At 47.1% G+C, this 15,677-nt stretch overlaps 1 protein-coding gene across 2 annotated transcripts in view; it reads left to right on the plus strand.

Moving 5' to 3' along the window:
- Positions 1-15,677, plus strand: part of ACOXL (acyl-CoA oxidase like) — a gene marked incomplete at its 5' end in the record, with an annotated part of 295,548 nt that overhangs the window by 120,573 nt on the left and 159,298 nt on the right. For both annotated transcript variants that reach the window (XM_081265193.1, XM_081265194.1), the window contains one exon: positions 6,448-6,564. In XM_081265193.1, the coding sequence (XP_081121319.1) occupies positions 6,448-6,564 (117 nt within the window). The remainder of the gene's footprint in view (positions 1-6,447; positions 6,565-15,677) is intronic.

The raw sequence follows: 15,677 nt of genomic DNA on the forward strand, positions 1-15,677 counted from the left end.
CACCGACATCACAGCAATGGACCTTCATTTCTTTCTGTATCTGAATTAGTCACATGTTTAAAAAAATTGTCACTGTCATTGATCTCATCATAATCATCTCCTCTAGTATTTGCTGGCTTTATTATTGGTAGACTGTTAGGGTTGGGAGAAAAAGTACTCAGAAGGAGTGAATGTTATTTGCTGGCGTTTTGAGAACTCTCTTCTTTGGAGTCAATTTGCATGTTTAGTCACATCAAGACCACCATGAGAGCAGGGTTTATCTATATCCCCCTTACTCGCAGACATGCACGGCTCTCACCTCCTCTACAGACAGACCCAGAGTTGCCCCCTGGAAGAGCGACAGCTACAGACTGGTGGGGATGGCCTGCTGAACCTGATGTCTTAGGGCAGGACGGCTCAGAGCCCAACGGGCACATCCCGAAACACTGCGCCATAAATGCGCAAACATAAAAGCATGACTTTTGTGCGCACTATCTCTTTCACAATCCCAAGGTTGACCCCAAGGTAGGATGGATTGGGGTGACAAGTGATGGGGCTGAGAGTTGGGGTGTCTGGCTTGTACACATTTTTAATAATAAGAAGCCAGGAATTTTTATACCCTGACTGGCCATTTGGATCCAATCTGCTGGGTCCAGTCAGTGGCATTAAAGTGTCCTGCTTTGTAAAATATTTGCCCTTTGAGTTTCTGTCTCCAGGAGTGCCTGAGAGGAGGAGGAGAAACAGGAAGAGATGGGTTGTGGCCTCACTGAGAGGTTGAAGCCTCTCTGTAAGGGCCAGTGGGGAAGGGGTTCAGGCGTCAGCCTGGGCCTTCAAGGTTCCCCTGAACCTAGTCTGCATCTGGGTCATTAGGAAGAGAAGGTGGCCGTAAAGAATGTGGCCTGGGCCCAGGAAGGAGCTCAGCTTTTGTCGGAAGGGCTCAGCACCTTGACAGTGAAGGGGGATCCCAGGATTACCTGAGACCAGCCTGAGCACCTCAAGACGTCTCAGGGCCAAGGGCAGAGGCCACATGCCTCTCCTTCCACGTGACGGGATGCCGTTCGCAGCAGCCTGATGCAATGATGCCGCAGAGCGGGAAACATGGGAAGCAATTATCTTTTTAGTAGGTCACTGGCTTCCTTTGGGAGAAGAGACCAGAGGGAAAGCTGGGAAGGCGGGCACTGCGGTCCCCCAGAGGCTGTGCCTGCAGTAGCTGTCTTGGTGATTAACAGCCGTGTCACTTTCCACGAATGTTGCTTTAAGCAACCGCGTTCAAAATTGAGTGGGAATGAAATAAAACAACCCAAAATAAATGCTTCCTCTATTCCTTAGGAGTTGCTGGAACCCAGAAATAGCTCTTTAAATCTGTAATTTTAAATGGCACCGTGCACAGCACTCTCTAAGCTCTGGATTTATTTTCGCGGAGATATCATTGCGTGTACAATGTCCTGATTTTTGTTTTTAAAGACCATGAAAAAAAAATGAGCTAAGTGACTCTGGGCTCTTTCAGGAGTGGGTGCAGGGAATGTGTTGGGTACTGAAGTAAAAATTATGTTTACAGAGAAAAATATAGCCTTTACATGTATTTTTAAGAAAAAATAGTAACCCAGTGGAGGAAAAGACCAGGAAGAATATTGTGTCCGTCTAGATCATAAACTGGAACAATAAAAACCTCTGGCAGGCAGTAATTGCTGGCCAGCTGCAGGGGTACAGCTGTACCCAGGGCAGCATGCCAGGTGCTGGCAACCAGAGGATGGGCCTGGCTGGCATGGCACCCAGCTCAGCCAACGGGTCCTGAGAGCATCCATGAGAGGTGGCCGCAGAGTGGCAGGGCAGGTTCCTTCACAGGCCAGGCCCTCTGAGTCTTGAAGTCCTCTCTCTCTCTGCCGCCTCTGCTGCAGCCAGGCTGCCAGCTTGGGGACTGATAGTGGCAATCACAGGGCTGAACCTCTGGCTGCATCTCCAGGTGGGAAAAGGGTCATCAGCCGTTAGTGTCCCATTTCCCCCTGGAGAAGCCAGACAGAGAGGCATAGAAACTACTCAGTGCTTTGGGGACTGGCAGCATCTTGGGCCCGAGGGAGGGAGGAGTGAGTGAGTGAGTGAGTGAGTTAGGTGCTGCTTTCTTCTGCCCATCACTTCTTTCTTTCTGGTCCCTGGCAAGAAAGCCAGCAGTGGGGTGGGCTGCTGGCATTAGGCGAGGCTCCTTTTCTGCCTTCGTCTATCCCTGCCCTATATGCATGCTGGTATTTACCCAGCACGTCAGATTTTATTTATTTATTTTTTCAAAACATCTAGTAACATTCCAGGGGGAGGATGGGTGGTGGGAGGAGGGGTGGGTGTGGATTGTGAGAAGGCAGGATAGTCAACCTGCCCTCTTGCTTCCCATCTTTCCTGAGTGCTTACCTCCGTGCCTGAAGGTGAGCAGGCCTGCCATCGGTGAGCTGTATGTTTTAAAATGTGAGTTTGCTATTGTCGAGACACAGTGAGGTCACCAGCTCAGAAAAGGAGCGCTGTGGGGAAGACAGCTCTCTGCTCACACTTCAAGAGGAGGGGGTGCGCCATGCCTCGCAGGGCCTTCTGGGGAGCTGAAGGATTCAGGGAAGACAGGCCTGGGCCTTTATGGTGGTTCCTGCAGGGAGCAGTGGGCCAGGTGGGCCGAGCAGGGGAGGACTGCCCACTTTGGATCATGTTAGTGGGTTCTGAGGCCTAGGCTGCCTGCAGTTGCCTGGCACCTGGCCCTGGGTGATGAGGGCAAGGCCACAGTGGCTTCGTGTGGGAACCTTATAGAGGAGGTGGTTGGGTGTGGGCTCTGGGTTCCTGAGCTTGCGTTTGAGAGACGTGCCCATAGAGCATCATTTGCTGCCTTTGGATTAGCTAGCTGTGACCCTTCCCAGGGTCAGCGAGGCCCCAGGCATGGAAGCATAGTGACCCAGGCTTCATTCAGGGCCGCATGGTGCCAGGCTGAAAGGACAAGGTGCTGGGCCTCGGGAAGGGGTCACAGATGGAAGCTCAGGGCGTCCTGAGGAGAAGCTGCTTTCTGCTTTGATTGGGTTGGTTGGGTTTGATTTTTGAAGGGGCATGTCAAGGAAGGGAGGAGAATCAGGGGTCTCAGTGTGGGGAGGGAACCCCAAATGAGTCCCTTTAGACAGGTGGCAGTTAGAAGTGGGGCTCTCTGGGGCAGAGAGCCCTGTTCAGACAGAGGCCTGGGGTGGAGAGAACACAGGGAGGGGCTTGTGGTAAGAGCAGCGTCTCAAGGAAGGCTGGGTGGGCTCCCGGGTTTTACACCATGTGACTGGTCAGAGCCGTTTTGCTCCCTTAGGAACCCCCAGTGAACTTGTGGCCTGAGGACAGCCTGTGGCTGGCTGTGCCATTGTCACAACATAACTCACGTTCAGGATGCCAAAGCAAATTACTTTGCATGAAAAAAAGAAACCCATCCTGTGTTTCAAGAAAGGTTGGAAACTCAGATTCTGTGGAAATCTCCTGACTTCTGTGAAGCTACCTGGGAACTCCACAGAGGTGTAGCGCAGCTCCTCCCTGTCAGCACTATACAAGTCACGCAAGGCCTGCCTCGTGGCCCCTCTGTGGGGGAAGTCTCTTTCTGCTCTGTCACCCCAGTGGAAGTGCAGGGGTTGAAGAGAAATGGGAACATGACAAGGTCCACCTGCGAGGTCCAGGGCAGGTCCAGGTCCTGCGACGGCCAGACAAGGCTCGTTGTTAGAGAAGTACCCGTTTATTGAGGAACAGCTTTGCACATTTATAGAGCTGGGGGCGGTTCAACAGAGCAGGGTATTGGCACGGGGCACTTTCCAATTGGTGGGTAAGGATCGTGAGGGTCAGCAGGGCTCACCATTGGGCGGCACAGCAGGCAGGTGAGGCCTGGCATCCGAAGACCTTCCCTGAGGTCTTGAGGGGGACACTGTGCCGTGCTTCATCTGCATTTCTTCATTCTCAAGGTTCATTCATTCCTCCTTTTTTCTGCTATTGAGTGCCTACTTCGTGCCATGCCAAGGCAGGTTTCACAGGCAAAAACTGAAACTTTGGTGGATGCTATTTAAAACTGTATGTTTGAAATGGCTTTTAAGCAAATCCAAACCTAAAAGGTGTGATGATTGATCACTTCTTTTGCTGTCTCCATGTGATTAGAGTGTCCTGAAATGATCTTTTAGCTGCACACAGGAAATACTGGTGATTGACAGAGGGTGGGAGATTAGGCCATGTTCAAGGCTCTTGAGGCACATGCCACCTTGTCTGAGTCTTCTCTGTATCCTGGGCTGTGAGCTCAGTGGCTAGTGCTTGACCACCTAGACCCTGATAGATGCTAGCCCCTAGTACACTGCTGGACATGATAGACGCCAGCCCCTAGTATACTGCTGGACACAGAGCAGATACATAGATGTCCCTGATAAAATTTTAGACACATCATTGATAAAGCCACTGTATAATCATAGCATTTAAAAGTAAAAGTTCAGACAGTGAGGAAAAATGTAATTTGTAAAATGACTGTATCAGACCATTCCAGCTTCCGTAACAAAACAATAGACATGTATTTCTGGTTCTGGAGGTTGGAAGCCTGAGATCAGATCTGGTGTCTTGGTTATGTTTCTCTTTCTGGCTTCTAGATGGTGCCTTCTTGCTCTGTCCTCACATGACCTTCCCTCAGTGCATAAGTGAGAAAGAGAGAGCTCTCCTCCTCTTCATATAAGGCCACCGATCCTATTGGATTAGCACCACACCCCATGACTTCATTTAACCTTAATTACCTCCTAAAAATCCTATCTCCAAATAGTCACTTGGGGGTTAGGGCTTCAACATATGAATTTTGTGGGGACCCAAATTAAGTCCACAGCAATAACCTAGTATTATGATGGCACCATTATTGGATCTGTGATTTTTGTCTCTTTTCTGGTCTCACCGTGATCCAGAACCAGCTGAGAGCTTTCCTTATGGCCTGTCCAGCCTCTCATTTGGAGCCACGCCCTGCCGTGGTTGGGCGTATGCAGGGACAGAGGGAAGGACATGGACTGGGGGCAGGGTGGGGTGGTATTCCTGGGACAGTCATCTGTGGGTGGTTAGATTGTGGAAAACAATCCGGTGCTCACAGTGTTTGCCAGCGGCTGCCCAGCGCATGCTTGCCATTTGTCCTCACCACCTCCCTCCCCAGGACATGGCCTATTGTTACTTCTAGATGCCTTCCGTGTGAGAGACATTAGGGTGCCTTTGTTTTGATTACAAATAAAGATGATATCAAAATATAAAATTATGTTTAAGAAAGCCTTTATGAAATAGAAAATTTTTAGAAAAAAATTGGTCTTTCCCTTTTCTTTTTGAGTGATTGATAGATATCCCCGGTCTAAGGGTGTCTGCAGCACAGGTGTGCTCTGGGCATTTGACAGTGGGCACTGTGTATGTGTGTGTGCTCGTGTGTGTATATGTGCATGTATTGTGTCAAATGTCATTCTTTAAGAAATCAACATCAGCAAGACGTGGTGGTGCATGCCTGTAATTCCAGCAGCTCAGGAGGCTGAGGCAGGAGGATCGCAAGTTCAAAGCCAGCCTCAGCAGTTTAGCCAGGCCCTAAACAAGTCAGTGAGACCCTGTCTCTAAATAAAATACAAAAAAGGGCTGGGATGTGGTTCAGTGTTTGAGTACCCCTGGGTTCAATCCCTGGTACACACACACACACACATACACACACACTCAACATTAAACTCTGAACTGCTTAAAGTTGGAATGCTGCCAGACTCAGGACCATAGAGCACTGGCCTGCATGGGCAAAGGGAGACTGTGCAGCAGGCCTTGGCTCTTTGCCCGAAGTCTGCAGCCTCGGGCTTCTGCAAGGCTTGTCCCTGGCCATTGCCTGTAGGGACCATCTCAAGCCATCTTGTATGCTGCTCTGAGGAGAGCTTTGGTCCCCTGGACACAGCTGCCTCGGAGTGCAATGCAGCCTCTGTCCTCAAGGCACAATGTACTCGCGGCAGATGTGGAGGGGCCTTGCACATAGACCTGCAGGGGGCTGCTGAGGCACTGGGAATAATGACCCACCGTGAAACTGACAGGAGCATGGGGTTAACGTCACCCTCTGTTGAGGATGCCCTTTTGAAATATGTTCTGGGGTATGGCTCCTAGCCCATTAATGATACCACAAAGATGGGAAAGCTGGATAATTAATGATCACAGGGTACGTGGAACTGCAAAATGTCATGTAAATGCTAAGGATAAAAATTACTGTGTATTAGATACATTCCTTTAAAATATTCCATGGTGGGAAGATTGATTTTCAAAGAGTCCAAGAGTTCCACCAGGCTTCCTTCAGAGTCTTGGGTGTCTTATTATTTGAACCCCTTTGAAGGAGACCCGGGTTTCTGTATTATGCACTGCTTGAAAACAAAGGGTGGGGAAGCAGATTTAGCTCTGGACATGAATTTGCCCACCACATTTTGGTAAAAATTTGTCATTGATTTTCTCTAGCCGGAGGCAGTTTGGGCCCAAAGCCAAGGAAGAGGTGAGGATCATTGAGCACCAAACACAGACGCTCCGGCTGATGCCTCACCTGGCCACAGTGCTGGCCCTGACCTTTACCAGCAGGTGAGATGGCCCTGGGATCGTTTCTGTCCAGGCGAATGGGAGGCCCTGGTATTAATAAGCACTAAAAGGAGAGGCAGACACTGGGGTCATTTCCTAACCATGAGCTGGAAGGAGCCTGTGGTACAAATCTGATGCCCAGGGTAAAGGTGGGGGAACAGCGGGGCAGTATATGTCCAACATTCTAAGAAACTGCTAGTTTTTCAGAAAGGTAGTACACATTTCTGGTCTTTTACCCATTTCTAAATTGGGTTGTTTGTTTTCTTGTTGATGAACATGTAAGTTTTTCATATATCCAGCATAGAGTTTCCAGTACAAATTTTCTAATAAATTCATTCAAATTGTTGCTTTTTAAAATTTAATTTCCAATTGTTTGTGGACAGTGTATTAAAAAACAAACTATTTTATATATTGACCTTATATCCTATATTCTAACTAAATTCACTTGTTAGATTTAGCAGTTTCTTTGTGAACTCTAGGATTTTCTATATACACAGTACATACGTAGGAATAAAGAGTTTCCTTCTTCCTGCTTCTACTGATGCCTGTGAGTTTCTCCTTGCCTTAGTGGCCTGGCTAGCCCCCTGCACAGCACTGGAGAGCCATGGTGAGGGCAGACGAGCCTCCCCTGGGATTGATTCCGGGGCCACAGGCAGTATTTCTCCATCCGTAGTGAGGGCTCACTGCAGGAGGTTTTTAGATGCCCTTTAGTAGATGGAGCAATCCCCCTTCTAGTTGGATGAACATTTCGATCATGAATCTTGACAGCAGAATTTGTAAAAACAAAATGAAACAAATAAAAAAAAAAACCCAACCTGACTTGCCTTGACATTGGGTTCTGTGGGTCTTCCGACTTTGCTCTTTTGCAGAACTGTTTTGCCTATTACAGTGCTTTTTGCCTTCACTTCTTGAGTGGTTTATTTATTTCACCTAACTGTTGAATCTATGGCCGGAGTGCTGGGTGGCATTTTCCCGATCATCTTTTTACCATCTGTGGGGTCAGTAGTGACTTTCCCTCTTTCAGTCCTGATACTTTGTGTCCCTCCCTCATCAGTTTGGATAGAGGTTTATTGATTTTGTTGGTTTTTCAGTATTGAAGTGATTGTCGTTGGTCTGGTTTAAATTTAATTGATACCTACTCCACTCTTTATGAAGTCCCTTCTGCTTGCTGTAACTTTGCTCCCGCCCCCCCGCCCCACCCCCCGCCCTGTGAAAGTTTACATTACTGTGTTGAGACCTTTCTTCTTGACTAATATAATCATTTAAGACTAAAACTTCCCTCTAAGCATTGCAGCTGCAGCCTGTTTTGATACGTTGTGTTTTCATTTAGTTAAAAATAGTTAAAAATTTTCCTTGAAACCTCCCCTTTGACCCATGCATTATTTAGAAGTGCTTTCATAGTCCAAGAACATCCTTGGTATGAGTTCTGTTCTTTGAAATTTAGGGCGCTGTGTATATTTGTGGTGTGTGTGTGTGTGTGTGTGTGTGTGTGTGTAAAGTGTTCCACATACACTTGAGAACAATGTGTGTTCTGTGGTCAAGAGAAGCATCTCGTCGAGTCTGCCAGTTCCAGCTGGTGAACTGGGCTCTGCAGATTGAACGTCCTTTCCGATTTTCTGCCCACTTGTTCTCGGTGAGCGAGAAGGCAGCTGACTTTGCCAACCAGGGTAAACTGGCCTGTTTCTCCTTTCAGTTTTACCAGTTTTAACTCCAATTATTTTGGAGGTTGTTTTAAAAAAGAAGTTCTAGGTGCATGCACATGTAGGATTGTCATTCCTTCTTGGAATATTGACTGTTTGTCCTGATGTGATTTCTTTCTTCAGGCCCCAAAACATTCCTTGTCCTGAGGTCCGTTTTTGCATACAGCGTAGCCACCCACGGCTCTGGTTTAATGTGTTCAGGGCACTTTTTTCTTTACACTGTAGTTTAGCCGACCCTGTTTTTAAAGCAGTTTTCTTGTTAACAGCATATAATTGGGTCTTGCTTTTTTATCCAATTTGTCAATCTCCAGCTTTTGACTGGTGTGTTTAGACCAATTGTACCTAAAGTGATTACTGATATGTTTGGATTCAAGTCTGTCCTACTATAATTGATGCTTATTTTTTCCATCTGTGTTTTTTATTTTTATTTTCTGCCTGCTCTTGGGTGAACAGAACGTTGTTTATTATTCCATTGTGTCATTTTTATTGACATATTATTTATACTTTTTAAAAAGCATATTTTAATTGTTGGCCCAGGATTTACAATATACATCTTTAATGAATCAGAGGCCATCTTCAAAAAATAGACAAATTCTCCTGTTGAGTAGGGCCCTTAAACAATGTATTCCCAGATCTCCTCCCGTCCTTCGTGCCATTGTTACCCCAGAACACATTGTTCCCCTTGGATACCCTACAAACTCTCAGTATGCTGCTATTCTTTTTCTTTTCGATAATGGTGTCTTAAAGCAATTAAAACTAAGGGAAATTTTATTTTATTTTATTTATTTTTTATTCCACTTCCAACACTGTTACTTCCTTTGCATAGACAAAGGTTCTAACTGATATCTGGTTTGTCTTTTGACATTTCTGTTAGCTTCTTTTTTTTTTTTTTTTTTTTTTATTGTTAGCTTCTAACATGGAAAGGTCAACTGCCGTAAATCCCTCCACTTACATTTTTTGAGACATCTGTTTCTCCCTTCCCTCCATCCCTCCATTCTTTCCTCTCCTCTTCCTCTTTCTTTCTGTTGTTGAAGGACATGGCCAATGGCACAGAATTCTGGGCTGACTCTCTTTCCTTGAGCACTTTAAAGCCTCCACTCTTCTCCTCCTTCATTCCTTGGTCCCTATGAGAACAGCCATCTTTCTTCCAGCTGCTTCCTTGGATGTAAATTTTTTTTCCCACTCAAGCTGCTTTTAAGATTTTTCTTTCTTTTTTTTTTTTAATTTTTAAAGCTTGCTTATGATGGTGTAGGTGTGGGGTTTTGTGTCTATAATGTTTGATGTTTGTTGAGCACTTGGAATTGAAGAGTTGAAATTTTCATAAAATTTAGACATTTTTTCTCCATTATTTCATTAAGATTTTTCTCCCCATTTCTTTCTTTTCTTTCTTTTGGGTATGTGAGCATGCAAATGCTAAACTGACTCACACTGCCCCACAGCTTACTGGAATTATGTTCTTGTTTTTCTGTCTCTCTTTTTAAAATCTCTCTCTATGCATTAATTTGGACAGTGTTCATGTCTCTCTCCTTGGGTTCCAATCTACTAAAACGTGTTCGTCACCCTTTGGAATGCAGTTCTCCAAGCCTTCCTGAAGTCTTCGCTGTGTGACAACTCCATAGGAAAATGATTTTACTTCATGCATTTTTTAGTGATATTATCATTGGAGAAAAATACCTCTGGTATCCTTCTGTATCAGAAACCTGTGACATTTCTTCTGACCTCATCCACTCCACCTGAAGTTGTCATTAACTCTGGACAAGGCCTGCCTCCTCCTCTGTACCCCTTTGACCTCACCCTCCCAGCTCTGCTTCATCTGAGCCAGAGTTGACACATAGGTGTTTGTGGGTTTTTTTGTTTTGTTGTTTTGGTTTTTCATTTTAGCAGTTCTCATAGATCTTATTCAATTCATATTGAATCCATCTGATGTGCTTTCCACAAAATAAAGACTCTTGTCACTCTCTCCCATTGGTTCTCATTCATCTGGGGTGGCCTCAGGAGTTGGGAGTGGGCATGTTTAAGTCCCGCTGCTATTATTCTCCTAAACAGCCAGAGCTGAAAGCCACGGGGTCGTTTTAAGGAGTTGCCTCATGTGACCTGCAAATTTTACAAACAGAAAAGAAGTGCACTACTGAATTGTGATGAAAGTATAAGATGAATCCAAACAAACCTGAATTTTGAAATCAGAGAAATTTTTACATCCATAGAAAACAAAATTCCTTGATTTTTTGCCCAGTACAATTTGACACTATTAAGAAGAGGAAATAGCTCTTCACTTCTCAATTGAATATCTACAAACCTATGACAGTTGTTCCTAGATCCCATTACAATGGGTCCCCTACACACGCCACATTTATAAATTCATTTGTATATCTTCATCTTTATGCATAACTGAAGTATCAACTGCATATATCAACATGTTTCCTTTTTCTGCATCTGTTTTAAAATTTTTTTAGCTAGATTTAAGCTTAATATTTCTTGATTTTATAAGAGCTACATTATTATTGTTATGAAATGAAAGTTTCTCTTGATTTTAGGGAGATGCCCTCTCCCCACAATTCCAAAATCAGACTGATAGAGAGAGAACACATTTGTAGCTTTAGGTTTCAAGGAGAGAAAATAGAAGCAACTAATAGAAACTGATACAGATACCCCGGGGCCCTTGATGTGTTGTGCGTAGGCCACCCTGTTGAACAGGACATCAAGCCAATTGCTCCTGGACCTTCCTGGGTTCCATCTTATGGTTTGGATGTGAGATGTCCCCCAAAAGCTCACATGTAAGACAATGCAAGAAGGTTTGGAGGAGAAATGATTGGATCATATCCTTAACCTAATCAGCGAGCAAATTTCTGATGGGATTAACTGAGTGGTAGGTGGAGGTGCGTGGGGTGTGGCTGGTGGAGGTGGGCTTTGGATCTGGTGAGTGAGTCTCTCTCTGCCTCTGATCATCATGTGAGCAGCTTCCCTCTGCCACCTCTTCTGCCATGATGTCCAGCCTCACCTTGAGCCCCAAGGGATGGAGCCAGACTTCTATGGATGAGACCTCTGAAACTGAGTCCCTAAACAAACCTTTCCTGCTTCACAGTCCTTCTGATCGGGTTCTTTAGTCACAGCAGTGAAAAAGCTGAGTAAAACACGTCTCCTTTCACCCCCTGCTCTCTGGCGAGCTTGGGGTTCCCTTGGGGACTCCTCCATCCCTGCATCGCAGCAGGGGTTCACTGCACAGAAGATCTGGTCACAGGCCCCCAGGAAGGACGGCCCAGACCTAAGTGGAGGAAGAAGGATGAGGGAAAGGATGTCTGTGTGTTAAATCAAAGTGAAGTTTATGCTGATCGCCCTGAGCCGATCGTGCCAGTGTGACAATGAATCAAGGGCGCCATGTTGTGCCTTGTGAGTGTGTGGAACTATTGTATCAACCCAAATAATAATAATATAACCACAAAAGTCCAGGGATAAGCTGGCTCTTTCTGCTACATAGGCTTTCTTGTTTTTTTCTAGTTTACTGCCCCTACTGCCCCTCTTCCAGTTGTGAGGAAGGAGCTTAATCAAATTAGTTGTAACATGACAAAAAAAAAAAAGTGTGCCAACTTCCTCTCCTCCTGCACATGCCTTTTCTTTCTCTTTCTCCACAAGGGTTAGCAAACGCTGGCCCTGGTGCCATCTCCTTCTTGGCCGTCCATGGATGCATGCCTCCAGTCAGTTGGCTTCAGGTCTCAGTGTCTGGGAAACTTGAGGCTGACCAGTGAGAGGGTCCTTTGGTGTTTTGAGCCCTGCTGAAGCACGGGTACTTCAGATCTTTGAGAGCATAAATCTGCAGTTAGGAAACAGACCTCCAGCCAGGTTGGCGGCGGGCCCTGCTTCATCTCCCATCTCCTGTGACAATGACAGGAGTGGTCCCACTCCACAGTGGAAAGGCAGGTGACAGAGTGAGGTGGGATGGCTTCCATCAATGCACATGTGATGATGCATGTCCAGCTGCTGTGTGGTGCACTGCTGGTTGGTTACTGGGTAAAATCTAGACACCCAATTCAATTTCAATTGCAGATAACTAATGCAGCATGTTTTAGTCTAAGCACAGTATGTTTACACTAAAATTTATGCCTTGTTTACCTGAGCTTCCAATTCCCCGGCATCCTCTGCTGCTGTGTGGGGCCTGGCAGCTCACTTCCTAAGCCCTGCACATGCCCTGGGTGGGGGCCGGAGCTGGGAGGCCTGGCTGGGTTAAGTCCCTCCCTGCAGGCTGCTTATCTGCTCCCATCTGCTGGCCCTCAGTGAGAATCTCCAACACTCTCTTGTCTTCAATCAAAGAGGATGGAAACTGCATTAGTCCCCTTTTTATTATTATAATGAAATACCTGAGTCAGTTTACTTTACAAAGAAAAAGGTTTCATTGAACTCACAGTTAGAAGGCTGGAAGTTCAAATGGCACATTGCAGGTTCCTGCCAGGGCCCATGGCTATGTCACACCATGGCAGGAATGCCCGGGCATCTCTGTGTCCATGTGGCCTTTCCCTGCCCTCACAAAGCCACCAGGAGTCAATCATGGGGGCTCCGCCCTCATGCCTAATCTCACCTACTCATTTCCCAAATGTCTACCTCTGAACACCACTTGCCGCTGAAGTTTCTAGTTTCTTAATTTCATTAACATAAGATTTGGGGGGATAAAACCCCTGCATGATTTTTTGGGGTGGGGGTGCATATTCAAGTGATGGCAGGACCTGATGTCTTTTGGAGCCTGCTGGCCTGGGGAGAGGAGCCCCCTTGGTGCTCAGCGCTGGGCAAGGCCTGCTGGGTGAGGGGAGGTCAGCTCTGCAGGGAGCCCTGCAGCACTCCCCTGCCAGCCTCCTCAAGCTGCTGCAGCCCCTCCCTCCATCAGATCACCTGTGTAGCAGGTGCCTCTGCAGACCTGGAGGTTTGGGCAGCCACTGCAAGGTCACAGCCCCACCTGGGTGACAGAGAAGCCAGCTAGGACTCCTGTTTTCTGCCTTTGGCGTGGGTATCTGTGCTTGGGTCAGCTTCTCAAGCTCCCTTCATGGGGCCTTTGATAACCAGGGACTGCTCCTCACTGCTGAGCCCTGGCTGTGCCCTGCCAGCGTCCTGCCCTAGTGCCTTGGCAGCAGACACTGCCACGTGGGTCTCACTGGGCATGCGTGCTACACCAACCATGAGGGCATCTGTATTCTACCAACTGTGGCAGCAGAGTTCCTCCTTGTAGTGGCCTGAGCAGTCACCTTCCTCGAGCTTATCTTTCTGGGACACCTCCTCAAGATGGATGGCACATTTCCCACCCCTGGTCCTTTTCTTGGCCTCCAGGACCTGACATGTGCACCTCTCAGGTCAGCACCACCTGCTGTGCACGTTATTGCAGCCTCCGGGGAGCCCCGCCACCTCAGCAGCCGATTCCACTCCTTCATGGTCCCCCCAGACTGCTCATCCCTTTGCTCTCTGAATCCTTCCAGGCCACGGATCCTGAGAGGGGCCTCATGGAGGAGACAGAAGTGAAGTCACTGAGGGACAGGAGTTGCCAGGCTGTCCTGGTCGACATCCCAGCCCTTGCACTCACATCCGCGCGGGCAACCACTGAAATTCTCTGGATGTGAAGTCGCTCATTAGAAACGGAGTGAAGATATCAGTACCTACTTCTGGGTGTTGGGGGGCTGCAGAGTTAACACACGAACGTGCTTAGGACAGGGCCTGGCACAGCCTCAGATATTCCAGGCGATGCAGAGCAGAGCCTCTGGGACTCTACACTTGAGGCCTCAACCTTGATCCCTTCATTTGCTAATCGTGCAACGATGGGAAAGTGACTAACATTCTGTGTCTCATTTCCCCATCTCTAAAATGGGAAGAATAACACCAGGTTATTAGAAAGATGAAATTTGATATTTGGAGTTGATATTTGGACATGCTCAGAATAGGGTACACCATGCTCAATAAATATGAATTGTTCTTATGGCCATTGGCCCCAAGACTTCTCAAACTTTCTATCATTTCTACATTCTGGTGATTTTACCTCCCTCTTCTGTCATGTCACTGGGACACGTCCTAGCTCAACTTCCCTAACCCCATCCTCCTGAAACAAAATCTGAATTCTCACTGGGACCCTCCTTTATCCCCACCCCCGCAGCATCTTCTGCCCTTAGTGAAACTCAATCTCCTTCCCACGGCCTCGGAGCCTCTTCCCCCTGCCTGGCACCTGCCATTCCCCCACCTCTCTCCTCTGCTGATTTCCACCACAGGCTCTGTGCTGGGTTCTTGAGCTGATATTTTTCCTGCCTGTGCCCTTGCTGGGGGACCGCCCCCCCCCCCCCCAGCACTCACCTCACACCCTTGCTCCACCTGGTAACTCAGCCATCCTCTGAGACACAGCTCAGGAGGTCACTGCTCCGAAGCCAGCTTCCCTCCTAGGGGAAGGCCCAGATAAGCTCCTTGGGTCAGCAACCTGGGCCCCTCTTACTGTCCCACTACTACTCTTGGTTTGAGGTGGAGACCTCTGGTCCTTAATTTGGCATGTTCACATCTAGTAGGGCCTAGCTCTCTGCACACATTGTTTCAAGAAAAGCAGTGAGACGACCTTGCAATGACATCACACTTGGTCACCGCGCTGGTCGGAGTTTCGCACGTCGACTATTCTCTCCTGTTGTAAAGGAGTCTGGAAGTAGCTGGCCAGGAAATTTGCTACAGAAATGAAATTCCTAGTTTAGAAAACGATTAACGACTTTTTAAAACATTGATTTTGTAGTGCATCAGTCCAAAGGATTATTTCAGGTCTGCCTTTTATTTATTCCTGGCCACATGGGCAGCTTAGGCAGTCCAGGCTGGGTTCCAGGCCAGGAGGGCCACAGCGCCATCTGTACCTCTGAGATTCAGCTGGACTTAGTCATCCCCTAGGCATTCTTCCTACCCAATACCTGTAAGGATAACATTAAGATAGTAGCTGACACATTCAAGTGTTTGCCACGTAATAGGCCCTGTGCTACCATTTTATATGTAGTAACTCATTAATGTCTCAAGGCAACTCAACGGGCAGAGATTTCTCTCTGTTTCATTGTTTTGTGTTTTTTTTTTTTTTGGGGGGGGGGAGGAAGTTTACTGGGGATTAGGGGTGTTTAACCACTGAGCCACATCCCCAGTCTTTTTTATTTTGAATTTTTAGAATTCTTGGGGCATACTGAGGATTATACTCAGGGACACTTGGCCACTGGGCCACATCCCCAGCCTTTTTTAAAATCTTATTTAGAGACAGGTGCTTAGCACCTGCCTTTTTGCTGAGGCTAGCTTTGAACTCATGATCCTCCTGCCTCAGCCTCTCAAGCCACTGGGATTACAGTATCTAGATAGATGTGTGCTTTGCACAAAGTGAGGACTCATTGGCATTTGTTAAATTGATGAACAGATGGAATGACACTCCTCAGTCTG

The sequence above is a fragment of the Spermophilus citellus genome (assembly GCF_964194105.1).
Source record: "Spermophilus citellus genome assembly, chromosome: 13".
Lineage (NCBI taxonomy): Eukaryota > Metazoa > Chordata > Mammalia > Rodentia > Sciuridae > Spermophilus > Spermophilus citellus.